A 25,125-nucleotide genomic window follows, 5' to 3' on the forward strand; every position below is an offset into this window, starting at 1 on the left:
TCACAACAGCTGCTTATTTTTTGTGACCGGAGTGTGTACAAAACAGAGCAGTAAAATAAAACTGAATTAAAATAAAAAAAATAAAATAAAAAAAAATATGCAAGAAGAACATATTTTTTTTGTGCCTCTGTAAATTCAGTTCAGTAGACCTTTTGAGAGTAAACTCCTGAGTTAACTTTCCTTTTTACTGTAATCAAATGGGTATAAGAAGAGTATTTATTTTTGGTATAAAAAAAGAGGGAAAAAAAGAGATGTTTGTTACGAGGTTAAAAGCTGGAAAAAATGGCTCCAGGATAATAAAAATGCTGCATCATAACTCTATGGCAGTGGTCCCAATTTGCATGATGGGGATTAGAGGTGGTGCATTATATAACGGATATATACTGCAGATCATATCTTACATAATAGAAATGGTTATTAAAAAGCTGAGTACATAAATAATATGGAAAAAGGAGCATATACACTCGTTTTTTTGTATCTACAATTCAGAGCAAACAAGTCCTCTATCATAGTGAAGTTGACCAATTCTTTCCAACACTCTCCTGCACTCAGCTGATCATGATGTCACTTCCTGTGAACTCAATCTGCCACCTATGAGCTGCTTTACGACCGAGGGATTCACTGAGCTGCCAAAGCTGGACTTAGAAAGATGGATAACACGTCTGTGGCACAACCGCCACCAGTTCCCATAGCAGGCACTAAAGCCAACATGAGCTGGGATTAAGTGTCTGCAGACGCTTTGACAAACGTGGCGATCTTTGCCGCTCGCTCGTCATAGAGCAGCGGGACAAACGGGCAGCTGTGGAGGAGAAAGAAGAGGAAGATGTGACACTTACAATGACGGGGATGGTGGAGGCTCTGCACAGGATCTGCTTCACCAGGCGATATCTGTCGTACAGCGGCTTCATGATTTGCCTCTCGTTCTTGGTGACCTGAAGTAGCAAAAAAAGGACACAAAGACACCTTGTAAGCACAGCATTAGCTTCTTTCTATCCTCCTCTGACTAACAAGCTACAGCACTAACATAACACAAAATGACAGCTACTACTACACTACTAACAACTCTTCAGATTGTGAAGGTCTTTAACCACAAGCCCCCGAGGAACACAGCGTGAGGTGACCTAAAGGTCAGCTGCACTTCCTGATATACAACAATGCTAGCATGGATTAGACGGCACAATTATTGCAATTGGATTCGGGTCTGACATCAAACAAAGAGTGTGTCAGCTCCTTTAAAGTTCAGCAGAGTTGTCCTTTAAATGTCACTGAAGCTCGTGTGACGACAAAAGCTCTGTTTTCTAACAGCATAAATTTGATACAAATAAATATATAAAAGAAGAAAAAAATCCTTCCTTTCATTTAACGCTAACAGACACACTGTAAGAGCTAATCAGATGCACACGCTCTGGCTTGAGACGTTATTCACCCTTGACTTGCAATCTGGGTCACATTGAAATGGTAAACAAGAAGTAAGGGCCAACATGTCTGGCAGCAGATCTGATATACAGTTTGGTTTGGCCTTTTGAGGAGGCTGTGTGTGTTTATTTGAAGGAGGACTCACTGGTCGACCGTGTATGCTCTCGTAGTAAAGGAGAGCTTTCTGCAGAGCGACTTTCTCCGCTCCGATCTGCTCCCGTGTCATATCCTGTCAGCAGGGGAAAAGGAAGTGAAACATCAAAACACTGTCTGTGTCTGCCTGTTTTTTAAATTTGCGCTGTTTATCTTACACAAAACATCCTTTTGCTGTACATTGTTTGTCTATCTATTAGGGGTGGGGGAAAAAAACAATACTAAAAAGTGATATTTTGCGTGGCAATATTGTATCGATACACGGACGTTAAGTATCAGTCTTTTATTATAAAGACTATTAACCTCTCAATCCGACGGCCCATCGGCGGGCCCGGATGCTACTCTGTCTTTCAGAGGTTGTAGCGGGCTCAGTGTTAAAGCTACAGTGTCCAAATTTACACTACATTTTGGCGAGGAAGAGCTGGCATGGCACCTAAATAAATATGTGAATGAAAACTCTGAGATAAACAGAGTGAAAACTTTATCTTATTAGATAAAACAGATGTTGACAAACTGCATAATTTGCAGTTGAAAAAAGGTAATAAATCGCAATATATATTATTGCAATACTCAGCATATCGCAGGATGTTTAAAATCGCAATAAGATTGTATCGTTACTTCATTATTGTGATAATATCCTATCGCGGGGCCTCTGGTGATTCCCACCCCTACTGTCTATGTTTTATTTATTCATCATTGAGTGTATGACGGTGGTCCCGGTCTTACCTTGATGTCCTCGGGCCGGTTCACCTCCTCCCTCTTCTCCTGCAGCTTCATCAAAATGGTCTCCAGGCTGCTCTCCACCGGAGGCTTCGGCACTTTCTCCTGCTGCGGTTTCTTCTCCAGCTGAGAGCCGAAGCTTTTGGGCAGCGTGTTGCTGCGCTGGCGGGTCAGAGGTGGCAGGTCCTCTTCAGACTTCATTAGCTTGCTTTCTGAAGAGGACGAGGAACAGGAACATATATGTGAGCTTTGTCGATTTTAGTTATTATCTCACTGCTGACAGTCTAGTGCTTTTCATTTCTCTGTCTTACCTTTTAAGTCTTTACGAAGCTTGGCCAGTTCATTGAGCCACCTCAGCACCTCTGGGTTTCCAGCTTTATCACTGTGGGAGGGCTGCATGAAAAAACAAAGAACAGATGAGAACAGATTCTCCTTTCACAATGAAGCACTAGCACCATAACTATTACTCACGTGAACTGTATCGACCATAAATCTCAAGTAGAGCTCTGTGTGGGATTATCAGCCTTTTTATGAGGCAACTGGCCTTTAAAAAAACACTTGCAAACGTCTATTCTCTATTAATAATAAATTGAATGAGTCATAGTGGTCTCTTCAGATAGTCAATAACCCGTGTTTATGGTTTCTAAAAATGTCAGATTTTGTTATTTTCAATGTTATAAATGTTACTACTGTACATACCCTGTATTTACGATCCTCTTCAAACCTCTCCTCAAACCGGTGGATCTTCTTCCTCAGCACATGGATCCTCTTTGTGAGCTGGGCGGACGTCAGCTCCTCTTTCTCATCGTCACAGGAGCCAAGAGACGAACTCCGTCTGCGACTGGAAGGATACAACAATGTTGTTAATTTCACTGACAGCTCCTTCCTACTTGCCTCTACATTAAAAAAAACAAAAAACATGTCAAGTGTTTACCTGGCGAATGAGTGCGTGTTTGGCGGTGAGGGAGGCACTTCGGTGTCGTCCAGGTACTGCTGGCAGTGTCCGTAGGCGTAGAAGCGAGGGGACAGCATCGGGTCGCTGTCCTCCTCCACAAGCTGGCGGATCAGGCGGCCCCCGGCGTGAGGGGACAGTCGAGCCTCTTCGCGGTCCATGCTCTCCCTCTGCAGTGGGGAGTACGCTGGGACGGGTTCTGAGAAACGCAAAAACAAACACACGTTGTGTTAAAACGTGCTACTTTGCATAATCTGCTGTCAAAGAGAGGATGCAAACACAAGATTTTTGACAAAATGCAAACAGAGGGCAGGTTAGTCCGGGGATGCACGCTGGCCACAAGACAAACACAAAGCTCGCCTTAATACAGTAACAGCAGATTCACCATATTATCCCCAAGAGCTCTGTAGCTACAGAATAAAATTATGAAACATAATCTCCTCTAGAGGTGAGTTCAGCATTTCACGAACTCTAAATCCAGTATCAAATCTGCTTGTTGAATCCTTTCATATCCTTTTTTAACCAGTTACAAATAACATTTAAGAACTAAAACTCAAAAGGTTGAGCTACAGCAAAATAATGTGCCTTGTAGATGATGTATTTGCTGTTTTTAACTGACTGATAAATTAAATGGATAATGATAACGTTTTTTTTCCATTACTGATAAAAATACAGATTATTTTCTTAATTATCAATTAATCTTTTGCTCTATAACATATCAAAATGGTGGGAAATACCCATTATAGTTTCTTATAGCCCCATAAAATTGCTTGTTTTGTCTGACCAAGAGTCAAAAACCCCAAAGTTAATTCATTTTTTATCACATAAGACAAAGACGAGCAGAGAAATCCGCACAATTTAAAAGCTGAAACCAAGAAAATGTTAGGTATTTCTGCTTGAAAGATGACTATCAAAATAGTTGCAGGTTGATTTTCTGCCAATTCAGGAATAGAATAATTTATTATTTATGTAACCTTGATTCAGTCCTGGTGCTCCTTTCTAATGTAGCTTCTATTGGTGTATTGTGTTTTTAGGTGAATGTGATTTTAATGTGTTTTAATGTCTCCTGTCTGGATGTGATATGTTATTTTAATGTACTCTTTTAATAGCAGTTTTTTAGACAAATTTCTGCCTTTTGTACGCAAAAAGCAGACAATTAAGTATTTTCTATTCTATTCAAATTGTTTCAGCTCTAATCTATGTCGCTCTTTGCTAATAAAATAGAGACCAATTGTTTCACACAACAAATGGGGGTATTTTGCTAACTTGGAACCAAATCCAAAATGAAACCAGTGATTTCTTTCCTGCTATAATCCTTTTATAAAAGCAAGAAACACAAGATGGGTCAAAATATTCTGAGAAAGTCCAACAGATTAAAACTAATTCTCCAAGACACTATAAAGTAATTTCTCTCCCTGCTAACATCTTTTTGGATCCTCTCTAGCGATGTGAAACTCACTGAACGTGATGAAGCTGCTCTCTCTGCATAAAACTTCCTCTGGGGCTCGATCGTCACAGATGTTGTTTTGAAACACAGAGTGAGACACACCCACCCTCTCTCTCTCTCTCTCTGTTCATCCCCTGGTTACAGGCTCCACTCTGGTAACAATTATGTCCGGTGAAAATAGCCATGCAGATACCCCTGACAATCCCTGGGCTATTAATAATGCCTGGCTCTCCGTGGGATAATGTCAGGCCGCGACCCCTGTTGAGAGGTACAGTGATGAGTTTGTGCTTTAGTTTCCACTCTGCATGGTGAGAGATAAACCCAGTCAGTGTCGTTCCAAGCATGTGTGCATGAGAGAAAGACTAGACAGAGAAATATCACTGTTATAATAAGAAGGGAAAGCTCTATAGAAACTATGTCAAAACATGAATCTCAGCAGGAACAATAACGTAGATTTCATGGAAAAAGGTGTAACGTCAGGTGTCAGGAGACTTTAGAAATATACAGAGGAGCTGTTACACAGGGAGAGGAGATGGAGGGAAAGAAAACAAGCTCTGAGGGAAACCAACCGTCAGTGTAAACATTCAAAGTGTCAGAAAGTACACGTGAAAATATGCACGCCCAGTCTAAAACTGCACGTGCATATTTTTCTTAGCGGGGCCGTACGAGAAGCAACTTAGCTCATATTCCAACCCCTTGTCCCACGGGTCCTCCTGTACTTTTAGGTACGTGCAGTTTATCAAGTAGCAACTCTCTGGCATGTTAGCGCTCGCTCACAGCGGCAGGTGAAACTCTAAATCACGCCGAAGGTCTTCCCTCGAGGTCTATTATCTAGCTCAGGGTGCAGAGCAGTGTAGCCGGCTACTGGGGCTCCATGGCATTTGAAATTAATCCATTAAATCAACCGCTCGCTGATGGTTCAGGATTAACTAGACTAATGAAACAAAAAACATGCCAGTTTGCCATTTCACTAAAGGTTGCTGTGTGTGTGAGACGCTCGCCACGATGTTCCAGATCATTCAAGCATGTTGCCATGCAGTGGAAAAGGTCATTCAGACAGCTCTTTCTTTCTCTCTGAAATGTTATTTGCAGCAAAGCAAGCCACTGACGGTGATGTAACGTAACACTTACCATCACAACAACTTGAATGAAAAATGGTTTTGAAATCAAGGAAAGGAGTGTTAAAGAACGGAGAATCTAGAGGAACAAAAGAAGAAAAGAGGGGAGAAGAGAAGGACAAGGTGAAGGACTGAGCAAAGAAACAGAAGCAAGAAAGGATCAGCATGCATCCTTCTTGTTGCAGTAAATAAAAACCCTCTTCCTAAACCTTAATTAACCAGACGTATGAGCTACAGAGTCTCCTCCAGCTGAAATGCCCATTAGTGTGTTTCCACCACCACTGGCAGACAGACAAGGACAGAGCAGCGGTAAATATCAGGTCACCATGACAGGCGCTGGCACAAAGTGTACTGGGACAAAGGCCTCACACCCACTGCCTAATGCCCTCATCTACTCGCGAGCCCATTTGTACAGTATTACACCTTCTGTACAGTACGCACACATCCCCTAACAGTACTTACTACCATTATACAGCTTCATTAACTGCTTATTCGGCTTGGCTGGTTCATCTTTGGCTGTCCTTTGTGAAGGATAAACATGCCAGCGGCACAGAAAAAAAAAGTTTAACTTTGTACAATACATGTACACAATTGCAGTTTGTGCAACGGCAGACCCTGCTCGCACTCATGCTTCAAGGACTCGTTTGCCATCTTGTGCACCTAAGGGAGAACGGCCTGTCACAGCCGATCATGCAGCCTCCCTGTGGCGTCCTCGCTGCCATGCACTCAGTTATGTATTCAGGACAGAATGTACAGGAAGGAGATTTAACAAGAAGTGAAAAGACAAGAAAAAAAAACACAACGGGCAACTGATCTACGACAAAATGTCCTCGTAATTTCAGCGTAATAAAACAAACAAACAGCCATCTGGATTGTAAATTTCCTGAACAAACTGTACAAATCTATCCTCTGCTGCACCCTCCCTCAAGCAAAATGCATTTTAATTACAAGCACATACAATCAGAGGCACCGTGTACAGACTGAGAGAGCTAACACCACACCTTCATACAGACTAAACTGTTTGTTGGCTCAAGCACAATAATGAAGTACTTTACATGTCTTGTCTCCCGTGCTGCAAACGCTACACAGCAACAACAACAACCTCTCACAGACCTCTGTTGTTTTTATCCCATGTGGCCACTAGAGAGCTCCACAAAACATGCAATCGTTCGCTAATGCTCCAAACATGAGGCTGTTGAAGTTGAGAGATTTATTGCATGGAACAATTTTGCTGCCACATCAAACAGGAAACGGTGGTGGTGGTGGGAGTGAAGACCAGCGTTTGCAGCGGAAAGATGTCAAAACATGCCACAACATGCCCTTTAACTGTATGCATAGGTAGGATTGAACCTGTTGGTTATCATTCCAGTGTACAGTTCAGCAAAATGCTTGGCTTTCACTCCTCAACACAGATATACCTCCACCCACCTCCGCTGTGTCGCAACGTCCGAACAAAACAATCACTCTCTCAGTGCGCTGCGATTGTGCATGATTTCCTTTCTGCACAAACGCCAACACCACTGCATAAACAAATACATCAACAACAAACTCAAAAGAGGTCTGACAGCAAAACGGAGGAGGAGGAATAATAATAATGCAATGCTCGTGACTAAAAACACTGCATTAGAAATTATACTTGACAAGCCAACATCAATAAAATAGTCTGACATACTTCAGTAGATGCATTTAAATTTGATCTTGTGCAAATCACCATCACTGTTCTTGGAGCAAACATTCACAATGTCAAATTTAAACTAATGTTTTAAAATAGAGCACAAGTCTGAAAATTTCAACCAGGATCAATAAACGCTGTGAATGCAAGCCAAGTTTCTACAGCCGGTGGACTGGTACACTGTTATCACCATCCAACCTCCCATTTAATGATTGATTTCTGACTGGGAATTACAGCAGCAGCAGTCTGGAAACAATCCAGTGCCAGAAATTGCCAAGTAGCTGACACATCCTGGTAAAAAAACACTGTTTGCTCTTTAGATAAAACCACAGGAGGAGCTCTGAATTTAGCTACGCCTTCATATTTTCTCTTGCTTCAAGGTTTCCATGTTGTCTAATTCAACAGCAACAAAACAACAAACTGTCTGCAGAGCTGCTGCCTTATCTTGCCAGGCAGGCAAACAAGCACGCCTCCAGTGTGTGTTTCTCCGCCAGATATAGGTGCCTAGAGAACTTAAGAGAATCTTTTACAATTAAATCCAGCAGGAGAGGCAGAAGGAGATGCATCAGGAGGAGGAGGAGGAGGAGGAGGAGGAGGAGGAGGAGGAGAGGCAGCAGCAGAAGGTGTGCAGCTGCTACCCAGACACCCATGTGCAGAACTGGGTGGAGGGAGTGGGTTGTCCGGGCATGTTTGTGTTAAAGGGTATGTATTCCAGATAGTTTGGACCTGTTTAGAAGTTAAGAAAGAGAAAAATATATGCATAAAACACAACAGTTGGACGGCCTATAGCTTTACCTCCCCAGTTGTTTTCCTCAGTAAGTGCTGTCAGGTCCAGTCGGGGCACGTCCTCGCAGTTCTCACGGTCCGGGTCCGAGCCTCGCACCTCTCCGCCGCTGATCCTCCCCGTGTCACAAGTGACGGGCGACTCCTGGATCTTCATCCTTAACGTCTGCACAACCATGAGAGAAAAGAAAAGAGCGCTCAACAACGAGGACCAGCCCGTGGACACACTCTTTAAGTTGAGCCACACACTCCCACAGACTGGCCCTGCCCTAAGAGAGGGGGCTGATCCCTGCTCGCCATTGGCTGCCTCTGCGGCCAAAACATCCGCCCATCTGTGTTTGGCTGTGTGAGAGAGAGAGGAGTGGATTGGCTCCGCCTCATCTTTCACCCACTGGAATCCCTCACCCCTCCCTCTGTCCCCCTCCCTTCCTCTCTTATTTTCTCTCTCTACAGTAGTCTGACATGCATATATTCCCCACCCCAGTGCCGCTCTGGACTTGTTTGTTTCACAGCAGCAAGAGCAGAGGGGAGGGGTGGAAGGGTGTTAGAGAGAAAGAAAGGGAGGGAGGAGGGAAGGGGAGGGAGCTGAGGACAAAAAAAAAAGCAAACAGATTGTAAGCCAGCACACGTAGGCTGACTGGGTGATTTTTTTCTCTCCCTATCTGTCTCTCCCTGCAGACAAACATCCAGCTCAAAGCAGAGAAGTCTTCTCCTCCAGCACCTCATTACTTCCTCTGTGTCCTCCCACTGTTTACCCATCATCCTCCAGCTTCTCCTCTCTCTCCTTCAAACTTTCTCAAACTCAAACTTTGCTTATCCTCGATCAAAGCTGTGGAATCAAATACTAATGTAAATAAATTGGGGAAACAACATACTCAGCAGTGTCCATGGATCACTTAGCTCTAAACCCATGGGGTCCCGTTTCCTCTGTCTGGGCGTGGGACCAAGCTATTTTTAGGAAAAACAGATCACACTGCTACTAGACCTCATAAATGCCACCGACGGCTTACAGGAAAAGGGTGAACTTGAATCTGGTTGCAACGATCCTTGTTTTGCTCTTTTGTTCATGATACTAAATCGTTGTTGTTGTTGGCAGGTGTGTGTGAGATTACGTTGCAACAGCATAATTAGTCTCAGGTGTGTGTGTGTGTGTGTGTGTGTGTGCGCTGAAGCGTGGCCAAAAACAGGGAGTTATCACGTCTCCTCAGCTGTTACAGACAGGCATAAGTGCCGGGAGAACGTGCAGACTGTGATCAACTAACAGCAGAAATTTCCCGTAAGTAGCTTTTACCGTCACTGTTTTCAAATCAAGACCCCCCACCTCCCCCGCCCAGCGCCTCCATGAATAAGTACATACTGAACCAGGTCACTCAATCAACATTCAAGGTCCCGTTATCACAGATACACACACACACATATTCCTCTAAATAACATTCACAGCAATGATGTTGACATGTATCTGCTTATAGAGACAGTGTGCACACAAACAAATCAAACAAACACAATGTTTTTTTGGTGAAATTACTGTTTCCAAGATCAATTAAGTACGTTGGTTTTGGTTATAAAGTGTGTTTAAGTTATTGGTTTTGTGCCAATTAGCACCTTTTTTTGGAGTTAATCAAGAACAATTCATATTGAAAGTGTAATTAAACAAATATATATTATGCCTAGCAAAGTGGAATCTTATACTTACAGTTCAATTAAAGCGTTATTGATGTTACAGAGCTGTGCGTCACGTCCGTTATGAACGTTGTCGTTACTGCCGCATTGCATTATGGGATATCTATTATCTATCGTAATGTTGAGCGTTTGCATACTGTAATATTTCATCAGAAATAGTATGCAGTTCACGTACTATTGGTTTCATACATACTAAAATATCTCACAAACTGTTTAGCGTACTAAATTGCACGTTGGTATGGAATTTCGGACGCAACCAGAGTCATCAGCTGACAGGAAGTAAACATGGACCCAAGCTGTTGCAATTCTGTTGAAATGTGCTAAAACGCAGCGGTTCAGACAGAGGGTAAATACAGGCATATTCAGGCAGACAGTAGGAGGAAAATTTGAACATTACAACAGGGAAACACATTCTAGCAGAAACACAAAATACAAGTATGAACCTTAAAATGAGCCTAATATGGGATCTTTAAGTGCCTTCTTGTTAAGTGTTGCCATCATACAATTAAAGTATGGACTCATTAGGCTTTGAAACAGAACAGTGTGCTGGGTGAATGTTATGTAATGTTATAAGTCTCAGAGGTAAGAGACGTTGAGACTAATAACATCTCGTCACGTGATCCATCTACGATTATATCATCTGCTTTTCAGACTTCAAGCTAGGGATGTCCTTGACCTCCACCAAAGAATTTCTTAGTCGACTAACACTCATTGATTTGTTGACTAATCGATTAGTTGATTTAATCGACAGATCTGTAAAATGTGAGTTTCTCCGCAAAGAATCACACAAAAGCACCACTTTATATCTTGTGTTTACCAGAGATAAGCGCACAAGTTTCTTGAAAATAAGTCATTCAGCATAACAAAAGCATAAAAAAGGAGTAATTGACGTAGAGGGGACCTACTTCAAAGGGGATAGAAAATGTATTCAGCAAGCTGCACTCTCACTCAAATCCTTTTATATGCAAATGACTCATTAAAGGAAGTTTGATGAAAGACTATTGATGATTAGTTTATCCTGCTTGTTTGAACTGATTAATCAATCTCTGCATCACTGGCAGCAGTGTGGAGAGTACACTCCTCAGTAACACTGAGGATTAACGGGAACACAGATGTTACAGCTCAGCATGATCCTGCTGCTGTTCAAAAATAATACACGCACACACACACACACGTCTCCATACACTGCACTCTGTTCTCTGGAACATCAGCCACTGTGTTCACTGAAACCCACTGGAGCCACGATTACATCATCATGAGAGGTCCAGCTGGTGCAAAGGAGGGGTGAGATATAGACAGCGCTACTGTGTGTGTGTGTGTGTGTGTGTGTGTGTTTGGGGGGGTTGGGGGATGCATTAGACAATGATTAAGCTGTGTTTGGGGGGATTACACACACAGTTTACAAACAAACACAGAATGGAATTTAAGCATTTTGCTGAGATGGCACACAGACAAGTATGTAACCTTGGACACACACACACACGCACGCACGCACGCACGCACGCACGCACGCACGCACGCACGCACGCCATCTATGTGTGGTAGAGCTCTTTCTCCACACGCTCATTTCAATACACACGCACTCATAAACGTGCATGCACACACACACACTTTCTCTGAGTCCTTTTGCAACACAAAAAAGCAACTCATCAAGTAAAAGACTTAATCTGCTGCAAAATACAATCTACTCTAATGTTTATGTTGACATATGACCGACATGTCAGTGTTTTGAGACCTGACCTGCAACCGTGAACTGTTTCAAAACTCTGCAGCTGTCACCTCCAACTACAGTATCTGATGTCATGGGTACAACATGTTCTGGCGAAGGAGTCGTGTGTGTGATAACAGGCACGAAAGCTACAACGAGACACGCACTGACATACTGAGACATACAAAACAACAACACACTGAGATCAAGGGTTTGTGTGTTTCAGAATTAAACAGAGGTATGAAACAGAGGAAGTGTTTGTCCTGGAATCATTTTTTAACAACTCAGAATAAATGTTTCATTATCCATTAACCTGTTTGATTATTTTTGCAAGTAACTGATCAATCATTCAGTTTATAAAATGTTAAAACAAATTGTCCAATGATTCGAAGGTGAATGACTTAAATGATTATCAAAATGGTTAATTAATATTCTGTCGATCCACTGATTGGTTAAGCAGTAAAGAACAGGCCTCGTAATTTCTGCCAGATCACAAAAATACTGTTTATATAAGTCAAAGTAACACAGGTATAAAGTGGTGCAGGGATGACAAATTTTTGTAGACCAACCAGGAAGTTAGCATCACCCTGGTTACCTCGACAAAAAGCCAATGACATTTTTCCATTGTTTTTTGGATTATAGCAGAAAATAAGCTCTGTCGCAGACAAGCGTTATGATACTCGCACATTTTGTTCCGTAAAATAATCTCCACAAATGAACACCACTTTTTTGATTTTTGAAAAGGTGAATGCAATCGCCAGAAGTAAAAAGCTAACATTAGACTATAAACAAGCTGCACTACGGTCCCATGTGCGATTGATGTATTTTATGTTGTAGAACCAAAAGTTAAAATCTCTACAGCTTGTGTTAACCACAGACCTTATTTCAGGCATCTAACTAAAAATCCATTTAAAAAACCCATTGACTTCCAGACGAGGGAACCATGTATTAGAAAACGTTTTTTTTAAATGAGCCGCAGGTGAAGAGGTAACGAGACGCACAGAATCAGTCTAATAATTCATCTAACTAAGGAAGACAAAGATGGCCTGATGGTAACAATCATGTCTGTGTGATAACTTTAGTGACCAGCTGAGAGGCTGTTGGACCGGCCTCTTTCTCAGAGCGGCGCCACGCCGGCTCCAGATGGCCGCTCAGTAGTACAGTGCGGTGGTGGTGTCAGAGCTGCAGCCTGAGCTGCCACTAAAATCCATCTGGGATGCTTAGAAAGAGATTCACCATATTGGTACAGCGCTGCATGATTGTGTTCAGTGGTGCTGGTCCAGGTTAAAACTGGAGACGAGCAGATGGAGAAGGTGACTTGTTTCTCTCTGCTCACACTGACAGTAACAACAAAACCTCAAATAGTACAAACTTTCCACAATGTTTTGAACAGCTGGCTGAGGAACTGCTGTATGTTTGTGGGAAGATCCCTTTTGCAAGAACTATAAAATCTCCCTTTGTCAAAAGTGAAATTGAATGTTTCTGTGGAACTGCAGATGAGTTTCTGTTCCACAAATCAGCTGTGGACGTTTCACAAAGCACTGATGAGTAAGAGAGCAACAAGGTGTCGTGAAGGTCAACAAACCTCAGTGGTTAGAGCTTTTCCAAGTGCTTCGCCTTTTTGTTTGCCACTGCTTTTTGTTAAGTTAAGTCTGGGGGTAATTATTCATATCTCGTGCTACATTTTTATATTCTGCTGTTTCATTTCAATTTAGCTCATTTTATTTTTCTACTTTGCCTTGAAGTTCTTTTATAGCCTGTCTTAATGTCTTTTTGACTCATCTTACAGGGCCGATATGATAGCTGCATTTCAGTGCAGATGCCAAAACAAGACCTGTTCTATACTTTATTTGAAGGAGCATAAACATTTATCTCTATAAAAGAGGCCAAACCTTTCAAATTTGAAATGTTGACTAAACCAAAGCAGATCTTTGCCAAGAGGGCACAATTCAAAACTTGCAAGATTATCATTCAAATCAGGAACTGTTTTAAAGAAAAGTACAAGTCTGAGCAAGCATTTGATGCTTGGCAGTTGTGAAACTTCTGCTGACATATTTCAGTCAGTACTGAAAAAGTATTGAGATTCAATATCCAGCCTTTCCCTAAAGTCTGACTCTATTTTTCTCCAGTGGCTGATGCATGGACAGAGCAGATTGACTGTGTAAGAAGAGGAAGGAGGAGAACTGAAACAAAAATTCAACCTGACAGTCAGAGGGAGGCTCATTCTGTAGGAGAGGAAAGGTGAACATGAACCTACCTGTGGAGGAGAAAGAAGGCCATCTTTTCTTGAAATGTCATTCCTGAAAAATCCGACAGAGAAACCATTTCAGCAAAAGAAGCTTTGACTGATCAAAGGCCATTTTTTAAACCTCATGACGCCCCACACAGTTTATAGATACATATATGCGTATCTTTGCTTCCTGTCTTTATCAGATAAAGCGTGTGCTATAAACATCACAGCATGCCAAACAGATCTCTTAAGATAACAGGCAGAGCTGAGAGTGGCAGTAGCTTATCAACGCAAAACAAACATTCAGGTGCTACGACTAGGAAAAGGTCAAAGTGGTGAGAAAAAGAGATTCATTGTGTAATGACTTTAAAAAAAAATCCCCTACAGGATCAAATCAAGTTTTTTGAAGAGCTTACCCTTTGTGAAATGTCTCCATGGGAATCGCTCCGGGTCTCTCACAAACACATTCCGTCAACTGAAAAAAGACGTTTCAAACATTAACTATCAACATAGCTGATTTTATTTATGACAGTTTTTCTATCAAAATAGGACAAACTAAGTTGCATTAGCCTATCCAATGAAAAAACATGATTGCTTTTATGAACCTTTTTGGATTATCAGCTTTAAACCCTTCATGTTTTTATAGGTTTTTGGTGCTAATAATTCAATATACCATAAGTCTTGACAGTATGCTGGAATTTATAATAATCTTTATTTGTAGAGCACTTTTCAGAAACAGACTTTTACAAAGAAGCTACCTAATAAGCTGATGTGTAAAGATCACTTTTAATTCTTATATGAAATATGAAACGAGGAACAATGATTGCTTTTATGGACCTTTTTGGATGCTGAACCATAAAGACTGAAATCCTGGAAACAAAGTTTTTACTTCACTTTGCTTCAGATTTCATGGCAATTCATCTAATAGTTGTTGAGACATTTCACTCAAAAACCACAAATATGAACCTCAAAGTGGCGCTACAGTAAAAACTCACAGGATCACCAAATTCATAGGGATTAATCATCTGGGAACCACGAATGTCTGTACAAAAAGTCATGGCACTAAATCCTGTAGTTCTTGAGATATTTCAGTCTGGACCAAAGTGGTGAACCAACTGATTGACACTGACATGCACAGAGATGCTAGCAGGGCTAAACACATCAAGTCAAAGACACAGAGACTAGTGTGGCATGCTGTAATTTAAACATGAAATATATTGACTTTCATATCTTTCATAGCTCTATAAACAACACAAAATGTAATTGATTCATAAAAAAAAATCACATAAAACAAAAAAAATACTGTATATATAGCAGGACTATTCAATCAGATTTTTAGAAGGGCCAGATTTGAAAACAGTGAAGAGCTAAGGGGCCGGACATTTATATTTCCTATCTGATCTGCAAAGCTAGGAATTTAAATGTGGAAACAATACACCTTTTTAATCTTTGTAGGTTGTTGTTTTAATAAATACAATGACAGCGTCAATAGCATGAGTGGTAACGTTGATAAACTGGAATAAAGTCTCTTTTTTAAAATATTTTTTTCATATTTATAAATGATCAAAGGGCTGGTTTGAGGTTGTTAAAGGGAATAGGTCTGATATATGGTCTCATGCTGTGTTGCTGTACAACCCAAGACGTTTTCAGAGCTCCTAATTAAACTCACCAGCTCTTGACATAACAAGCTCACATTCACAGAAGCGGCTGTTCACACGTACAGACCTTCGCTAACATCAAACCTCTGTCGTCAGCCACTCAGCACCACAGTCGCTCGGCCAATCATGATCGTGCCAAATATCACATATAGAGGACCATAAGTGTGCCAAGGCATCGAGTGTGCTGTTACATAACGTGTTGGCAGGAGAATTCAGTCGAGTGTGAGAGTGTAAACTGAATTAATCTATTTTCATCGGCAGCTGAACTTTACATTAGCACACATAATTTATGAGCCAGTGTGAATAATAATAATCCAACTTGCTTTCATGCAGCTGCAGTGTAAGAACAGTCAGTGGAGACTTGATAGTGTTACTGAAGGTTCACACCATGAACTCCTCGTGACTTTGACTGCTTTCACACACTCCTCATATACACTATACTACACCACTGCTGGCTACGACTCACTGCATCGTATCTTGGTTAGAAGGCGAGAGATAGCTGACTAAGTATTTTATCATCTGATCATACTGGTACTCTTAACCTGGATGATGCTGAGATGCAGCAGGAGATATAGGTACCAGTATGTATTAGAACTAAGGATTATTATCACTGATTAATCTACTGATTGTAGCGAATTATTCTATTGTTCTATATAATATCAGAAAAGTGATTTTGGTTTTATCAGACCAATAATCCAAAACCCAAAGATATTTAATTTAAAATGATACAATCACCAGAGAATAATTTTTGCTTGAAAACCGACTTTAATAATTAATCAATTAGTAATAAGTTGTTGCCAATTAATTACCTGCCCATTGACTAATTGATTAATCAGCCTAATCGTTTCAGGTCTAGTATGTATCGCTACGACATCTAAATTTTGGTACCGAACCTAAAAACAAGGAATGTAAATATTTCTTTTGAGAAAAGAAGCCAAACTTAAAAATGGTGGTGTTCTAAAAAGCCATACAATAACTTTGTCTAAATAATATACAGTGTAAAATGGACAACACTTTAATTTAAATCATAAGCTTTCTGATCAAAGAAAAAGTAAATAAGAGTACAAATCTAATGTCAACTTTCGAGGCTCGACAGCTTCCGTGCTATGGACACATGAAGTTCAGCCGGGACCAAAAACCGAGTCCTATTAATTTTATATCCCATTAATATTGATATATATATGACATATCTGTGGAAATTAAATTTCAAATCTGTTTATAAACAAAAAAACAGAAGGTATGGTCTGTTTTTTTTTTTGCCAAATCCTGTGAATGAAATACCTAAAAAGGTGCTTCAACAAATCGATGCACAAATTCTGTAAATCCTGCATGTCCTTAAACAATCCTGCTCATTGATTTGTGTATATATAAAAATATATATGGAAATATCCTTGATATGTCTTGGTAGAAATGGTGGAGCAACAAATTCCTCATAGTATCACCCAACCCTAGCAGAAGCTACTTCAGTACAGAAACTGAAGACAATAAAACCTTCATAGGCTTCAGAAATAAACATTAAAGAAGTACTTTTGTGTATCTCAATCATTTCCCCTGTATTATACAAATACTGAGCACTCAACATTGTGTCCAGTACCCGCATGACAACAGTAGACAAGTTACTCTCTGGTGCAACATCTTGTTCTTTGGTAGATAAAAGCTGCAGCTAATTGCACACTAATAAGTGGCCCTTACATTTGCACTGCATCTGGAAAAAGTGGTTGACAATCAGTGAGGCGTGGTGCATATAACAAGCCGCTGTACAATGAGAACCATTAAGCAGCTGCATCTAGCTTCCTGTCATCTTCCAACTCGCCGCTGTCCGCATTCAGTGATTCTTGTTAACTGCAACTGATAATTATTAAACTGTTGATACTGTTGTTGGTGCGTAAAATTGGTTGCAACTTTAGAATTCACTACAATCTAAGGCAGGCATTCTTTTTTGCTACAAACAACTGAAAGAAAAATGCTCTCTCAGGTTATCTACTGACCTAAAACTGACCTATCACAGTGAGAGAAAAGCTTAAAACAACAGAGACATGAGTGGGAGAGATGCTGCCAAGATGGTGACAAATCACAAAGATAGAAAGAGATGAGGAGAAAAGGTGTGATGACTCACTTCGTGGGCATCCTGGTTGTGTGTGTGCTGCACCGGCGTCGGTCTGTGTTTCGACTTCCTGGGTTTTGGGGTTCGCACGGCGTGACCACTCTGTCCTCCCTGTGAGTCCACGGCGCTGCTGCCCGCGTCCTCCCTCACGCTGCCCGAGCTGCTCCCACTGCTCGATGGGATGTTCTCCTTGTTGGTGTCTGCTCGGCCGGACGCAGCTCTGCTCTCAGACGGAAAAAGAAGACGGAGAGGAAATGAGACATCTGCCTTTCATCTCGCTCTCTCTGTTGCACACTTTGGTCTTTATCAGCTTGACTTTGGGTGAAATGCTTCAGGAAACTAAATGCCAAGGTCATCCTGATAGCTCATTAACACGTGCTGTTTAGCTTCAGTGCTAATTCTATTTACTGTCCACGCTCTTATTGACATTTTCTGCCGTCTTTGGACTGATGCACTCCTTTAATCCATCTCTCAGACCCTAGTACATCTCCATCAACAAGGATTAGCTTCTTACTGCGATGACTCCAGTTGTTATGACCAAGCTATGTCTCAGTCGACAAGTTGAAACCTTACGAATGTTTACTGTTACCAAAAGCACCGACTGGAAGCAGTAGCATTGCAGTGAGGCACTGAGGTCAGGCTTTAGTAATGAATGTCATTTTAATGTGCATTTACTGCACAGTAATATTATAGTCGCTTCTGTCGTAATAACAATATTTCAACCTGTTTTCCAGAGAAATGAACTTGTATCACTCTTATTTGCTGGAGGATTTGTTTTCTTTTCTACATTTATAAATAATTAAATACACCTTGAGAGGTTTTATATCTATAATTGCTTATGCTGAGTCACTCAACTTCCCTGAAGTCAATTTAATAATTGGTAAGTTAGCTAGCTATCATTATTCAACTCCTTATTATTCACCTGTAAATATTTATTTCCCATTATTTATAATTTGTTTGGTCTTAATGTATTTGTTTATCTTTTGATGTGGAAGTCATCCAGTCATGTGGTTTAATATAATGGTTCAGTGGGTGACTGGGAGGGTTGAAGGGTTCTGTTGTTTTGAGTGGATGGGTAATAAAAAGAAAATGTGAAGGTGTATGTACATGTACATGTTTTTTAATATACATGTTTCCAATATAAATGCTTTTTAAAATATAACATTTTCTAGTGTCTGTTTCTTGAAATAAGATTTTTTTTGATTTACATCAGAAAAAAAAGTTGAATTATTTTCACTGTACTAGCAGATTTCTTCACTTTTGTTATAAGAAAATAAGACTCTAAAGTAGCAATCCTTAAGATTTCAGTTCTGGTTGATTTCGAATTTTCTATTTGAGTGAAATCAATGTAACTGTACTCAGAGTTTATCAGTCTGGAGTTTTTTTTGTTGATACATGAGCTTCAAGTTTTCAGAACTGTGTGCATAGTTTTTGTTTGTATATAATGGAGGAAAACTGTAATTTTCCAGGAATGTCTCCACAGACCCATGTCATAACAATAATAATAATAATACTGCAAATATATAAATATTCTAATACTTTCATCAGTGGGCTATAGACTCAATCATCATTGTGTTACCTCATTTGGCTATAGATAGTGACTTAACAGACATTTATTTAAATGAAAATATTTGAAATTGCCACTTTAAGGACACAATTACAGACAAAGTTATGCTATGAAGTTATGTGTGTGTGAAGTGATGAGAACAAGATTTTTGCAGTGCACTTCAGTATTGCCACTAAAGACAAACCGCCACTTATCTGATGCTGGTACCATCAACTACCAACGTCATGACGATGACAGACTCATTGTACCTGTTTCTTTCTTTGTGTCTCAGCCCCTCCTCATGTTGCTCTCTCTGGTGTCGGCGTCTCTGTCGGGCAGTTTGCGTCGCCCTTGTAGATGGTGGATGTGGGGTTAACTCGCAGTCCGCTGAACTTTGATCCTGTACAGCGTTTAGGTCAAAGAGGTGCTGCTCCACTGCTGAACGAATCGTCCTGTCCAGATAACTTAAGGACAAAAAATTATAACAGTTTCATAATAAGTAGAATTTAAAAAAATATCTCTAAATAAACTATGGCTACAGTAATAAAGTCCACTTACTTTACCACATCTGGTGAGCAGTGGACGGGGGAGAGGTGGTTACTGAAAGAAAAACAAGAGGGGAAGAAGAGTTAGAGCTGCAGAAACAGGTGGTCACAACAGGTCACTGAGCAACGCTGAAAATCCCCCGGGCTCTGGTTCTGGCCCTAGGTGATCGAGGCATCCAGTGTGCATGAGTGAGTGTTAACTTCAGCTGTGTTCAGAGCATAAGTAGGTCCTCTGAGAGCAAAGTGGCTGGCTTCTATGACTACCGGTAAGTCTTACAGTAGAGTATATAATCAGTACTCTCCATACTGATCTCTGGCTTCTTTTACATCTTTCTTTTTTTGTCATTCTCCCTCTCTCCTTTTCTCAAATCACACAGGCATGTAATCTACACGAAAAAGTATTAAGTAAATGATAGGTGGATATACTATGTGTGCAGGGGCGTGTATATCATTCAAATCGATATATCTACATGTAGCTCCAAAGATATTGAATTTTTATTACAGTCAGATGGCAGCATCAAACAACTAGTAACATGATAACAGTTTGGTTTGTTATTGAAGATAAGCAACTGAGCTTCTATTACAGTTAAGGACTTTTCTCATTGAAGAACTAACTCAAAGAGCCAAAATACATTTACTTTGCTGTAGAGGATGTTATTGAGGGGTGCGACTCACCAGAGGACCCACGATACGATATTATCACGATACTTAAGTCACGATACGATTTTATTGCGATTTTAAACATTTTGCGATATGCTGAGTATTGCGATAAAATATTTTACGAAATATTGTGATTTATTAAAAATTTTTAAACTGCAGTTTGTCAACATCTGTTTTATCTAATAAGGTACAGTTTTCACTCTGTTCATCTCAGAGTTTTCATTCACATATCTTGAGGTAAGAGGTCAAGGGACCCCTTTGAAAATTGCCATGCCAGTTTTTCCTCGCCATAATTTAGTGTAACTTTGGAGTGTTATTTAGCATTCTTCCCAACAAGCTAACCTGACATGGTTGGTATCGATCAGTTTTTTAGATTTTTCTAGTTTCAAATGATACCAGTATCTTCAGACTGAGCCCGCTACAGCCTGTCTTAAAGACAGTACTGTTAGTCGGGATTGAGGGTCTCAGAGGGTTTTAAAACCATAATTACCAATTCGCCAAAATTTAGCGTTACTTTGGAACGCTTTGAGCACCTCATCATTTCGATCAAGATAAAACAGCTTTTTTTTTTTTTTTTAAATGGTTGATAGATAAAAAATAGACGTAATTTTTGCACCAATCTTCATCTTCACTCCTCAAAAAGCCTGTACAGCTTTCAACAACTGATAGATGTCATATCTGCTTTTCCTGGAGTACAGCACGTATATATGTATAGGGGTGACCTGAAGAGGTCTTACATAAACAGTGGTGTTGACAGTAATAGCACAGCTTTAGTACGTGCACTGATAAAGGGAGTGATAATAATGGAGTGATGGTACTCTGTGAAGGTGACTGGATATGCATTTTGCATGGGACAGTGAATCAGATGAAAAGGTGACACGCCCCAGCCATGTGATAACCAGATGATCCTTTTGATGAGCTTAGCAAATTCAAATCATAAACATGGGGCTGTAGATGTCTGTTGCTTTTTATTGGCAGTTTTAAAATCTGTGCTCATGACTAGAAAGATCTTTCACTTTCAGCTTAGTTTCATTTATTCAGACAGTTGGGACAGACAGAAGAGTGAAAGTTAGGTCAGCTAAGGCTCACTGGTGCTCCAGAGGCAGCAGACTAAACCACTCGGTTATCTCAGAGCACAGTAGGGAAAATATTAGCCCACTACCTAATAATAGACTTGGCACTGAACGCAACAGGTTAAAGCAACAGAAAACGGTTTAATGGCTTACTAGTGCTGACCTAACCTTAGACCTTAATGCCTGCAAATGTCAGAGGTGTGAATCCATCAAGTGCAGTGGACACATTTAGCCCTGAAATATGACAAGTTTCAAGATCTGTCCAAAATGTTTGAGAGACCGTCCTCTATGCTGCAGTCTGCTCTTGATATAAAAGTGGTGAGAGGCGGGTCAATTATATAACTATAATATGTGCCAGGGTAAGATGGTTATCAGACCTCGAGAAATGTACCCTGCCCTATGTTGCAATTTTAGCACCAACACTGTGACGGTTTAAAGCAGTGGTTCCCAACATTATTGGTTTGTGACCCTTAAAAACAAAGCACTGTCTACTTGTGACTCCTCATCCCACGTTCCTTTGTGTGGACTGTTGTGAGCAACAGAAGAATGATTTTTACTTTTCAGAACGTTTAATTAAAATTATTTTTAGTATCATTATCACTTGAATGTTGAAGTACATTTACATGTACCTGTACACATGTGTATTCCTCTTCCTTTCTTTTAAATAATGTTTTTCATGCACAAATGGAAAACTTTATATTAGGGCTGTCAGAGTTAACGCGATAATAACAAGATAATTAATTTGCATCAGTGATAATTGATAATTAACGGCAATATAATTTCTTTAACGCATTAACGCAACTTGCGATTTTAAGGTTGTAGCGGGCTCAGTTTTAAAGCTAGAGTAAAGACACTGGCATCATATGAGACTAGAAAACCTAAGGAACCCATTTGTACTAACCATGTCATACTAGCATACGGCTAAATAAGGCTCCAAACCTGAGCTAAAATTTGGCGAGGGAAAACTGGCATGGCCATTTTCAAAAGGGTCTCTTGACCTCTGACCTCAAGAAGTGAACAGCTAAAAAATGTGTGATTAATTTGCGATTAATCACGATTAAATATTTTATATATCTAACATATTGGAGTTGCACTGTAAATTAAGCACCATCTGTTTTTCAATAAAACAAATCCTTACAAAAAATGATTTATAGAGTGGTACATGTAGCCATATTTCATGAGAAAAGAGCAGAAATTAAAGAAAAGTCAATGTAGACAATTTTATATTAAATTTTCTATATCTTTGATCATCTTGTGACCCCTGAGATTTATCTTGGGGCCCTATCAGAGAACCGGCCTCCTTGTTGGTTTAAGAGGGGATTATTTGTTCAAGTATATTGAGAACTACTGACAGTCAAATTCTTTGTATGTGTCCACACAATTGGTTGATACATTTGACTACCATTTCCTCTCCTTAAATCACTATATTGAAACTCGATTTGTGGGAAAAGTTCTCAGAAATGAAGAATGAAGTCTTATTACAAAAACTCCTTATATGGTGTTTTGGACTGGAGATAAGTTTCATGACATCCTGAAATACACAAACTCAATTCAGGCACAAATCTACCATCCTTGTTGGTCCATAATGTGAAATAAGCTTTCTTATATAACTGCTTGTGCTGCATTTAGGATGTTAAACAGCTGAACACGACTGCCTGTCAAATGTGAATCATTTGGTCATTAAATATCTTGCAGCAGCTATCATCGTCCCAAATAGTGTGTGGGTTGGCACAATATGGACAACGTAAGGTAATTTGGTAAATCACCAACGGAAGTGACATCACTGGCTGGAAAGAATTTTGCACCACCGACGTAGTTTTAACCAAAGATGCAACAGTATGAAACACCTCTGGTATGAGACAGGATTGTGGCCTGGTGTGCAATAATGAGAGTCTGAGTCATGAACTAAAGACCATAAGGCAAGAGGGATGAGTCATTGCATCAGAAACGTAACGAGAATATCACCACCATAATATGAGTGAGTCAAGCCAGCAATCCTTTCTTAAACACATATATTCTAAAAATATAAAATCATACCACCAACAACAGTCAAATGTTTGATCAGGAACTGATCAGCTGGTGATCATTTTGTAATTTCATTCCCCACCTGTAAGATCTTTATGACAGCTATAAAGTTTTGGAAATCAAATACCTCTAGAGTCACTCCCTGCCTTTCTATTGTCATTCTGTAACTACAACATGAGTGTTTGATAGGGTGAGTTATAGGGATGATAATGATTCAACTTTAACCCTGAAGAAGGGATAAAAAAATAAGTTATATAAGAATAACAGTTGTTTGATCAAGGTCTACTGCAGTCACTTGTGAAAGAGCAAACATGAACTTGGATTAAGGTCGATGCAGTGAGGACAAGCATGAAGGTTTACACAACAGAAATCACACACATAGGCAAGGCAAGTTTATCTATAGCACCTTTCAACAACAAGGTATTTTAAAGTGCTTTAAATAAGACAGAGAGGCATTAAGAAAAGATACTGTCCCTCAAATGGGATTCAAACAAGTTTAGCAATGTCCCAGAAAGTCCTCGTCTAGTAATATGTTGTGGTTGACCATGTTGAATGATGATACTAAGACTGAAACTCTTCCACTGTCTGTGTTTTAGTGGATATCAGTCAAGACCTTAACGAGAGTGGTGTGGTCGAAATCCTGACTGGGAAAACATCAAAACAATTGTTTAGGGCCAAGAAGGTGTTATGTCAAATTCACACCAGGCAGCGACGGCTCGCCGCAATAATTATATTTTTCTGTGTATTCTTGTGTTTCAGGCGGGAAGATATTCTTTGTAACATGTCACAGGAGTCACAGGATCTGTTTACTGCTTGGCTGTGGGTATTCTCTGGCCACACTTTGCCGCTAAAAGTTAAACTTTTTTACCAACTTTTATTTGGCCGCACTTCCCCACATAATCAAACGGTCGCTGAGCTCACTGAGCTCGGCAGCGGCTACCGCAGCTTTTCATAGACACTACATGGCAGCTCACTGCAGGCTGCATTTCGCCGCTTCTCTGGTGTGAATTCAGTGTTCTGCTGAAAAACAGCCTTATTCTTTTTTAAGAGTGATTTAATAACTGCAGTTTTCAGGGCCTTTGGGAAATGGCAGGAGAGAAGAGAAGTGTTGACAGTTTGCAGAAGAGCTGATGCCATGCAGTTAAAAACTTTTTTTAGCCTGTAGGGAGGAGATCATGGCAGCAGGAGGAGGATTTCTATATCATCTAATCATTATCTATAAGATCAGGAAAACAAGCGAAGAAGAGCCTGCTCCTGGGCGTTGGTGGGGGCCACTGTATGAGACAGTATGTCCATGCCCAATCGGAGAAAGATTAAGAGGCATATTGGGTGTTGTAGAAGTGGGACAGGGACCTTGTCTGTCCTAAGCATCTTCTCTCCTGTTTGCGCTGATGCCAGGCAGATTTGCTTGCCGTTGATTTGAATAGCAGTGATATGAGATGCTGCAGTGCAGCTTAGTGGCATCCATTAACATCATATCCAGTTAATCTCTGATTGTAGTTTGTTCAAGTGGAGGTTGGAGGACACTGATGAGGAACACATTTGGTGACCTTGTTGGTCTTATCAGTCTCGTCAGGAGAGCTGTTCTCTCGTTTTGTCGTCTTTGTTATCACCAAGGTTGGTGTTACAGAATGT

At 40.3% G+C, this 25,125-nt stretch overlaps 1 protein-coding gene across 6 annotated transcripts in view; it reads right to left on the bottom strand.

Moving 5' to 3' along the window:
• The window catches only part of fam13a (family with sequence similarity 13 member A), a 65,040-nt gene that overhangs the window by 4,678 nt on the left and 35,237 nt on the right, over positions 1-25,125 (bottom strand). For 3 of the 6 annotated variants that reach the window (XM_074629387.1, XM_074629382.1, XM_074629380.1), the window contains 13 exons: positions 19,746-19,787; positions 19,457-19,651; positions 17,654-17,861; positions 14,296-14,354; positions 13,907-13,949; positions 8,274-8,427; positions 5,820-5,885; positions 3,224-3,440; positions 2,989-3,130; positions 2,601-2,682; positions 2,296-2,501; positions 1,562-1,645; positions 837-932 (listed from right to left, as the gene is read on the bottom strand). In XM_074629387.1, coding sequence (XP_074485488.1) covers positions 837-932; positions 1,562-1,645; positions 2,296-2,501; positions 2,601-2,682; positions 2,989-3,130; positions 3,224-3,440; positions 5,820-5,885; positions 8,274-8,427; positions 13,907-13,949; positions 14,296-14,354; positions 17,654-17,861; positions 19,457-19,651; positions 19,746-19,787 — 1,594 coding nt within the window. The remainder of the gene's footprint in view (positions 1-836; positions 933-1,561; positions 1,646-2,295; positions 2,502-2,600; positions 2,683-2,988; positions 3,131-3,223; positions 3,441-5,819; positions 5,886-8,273; positions 8,428-13,906; positions 13,950-14,295; positions 14,355-17,653; positions 17,862-19,456; positions 19,652-19,745; positions 19,788-25,125) is intronic. The other 3 variants (XM_074629386.1, XM_074629381.1, XM_074629383.1) reach the window with 2 other exon arrangements.

The sequence above is a fragment of the Sebastes fasciatus genome, chromosome 3, assembly GCF_043250625.1.
Source record: "Sebastes fasciatus isolate fSebFas1 chromosome 3, fSebFas1.pri, whole genome shotgun sequence".
Lineage (NCBI taxonomy): Eukaryota > Metazoa > Chordata > Actinopteri > Perciformes > Sebastidae > Sebastes > Sebastes fasciatus.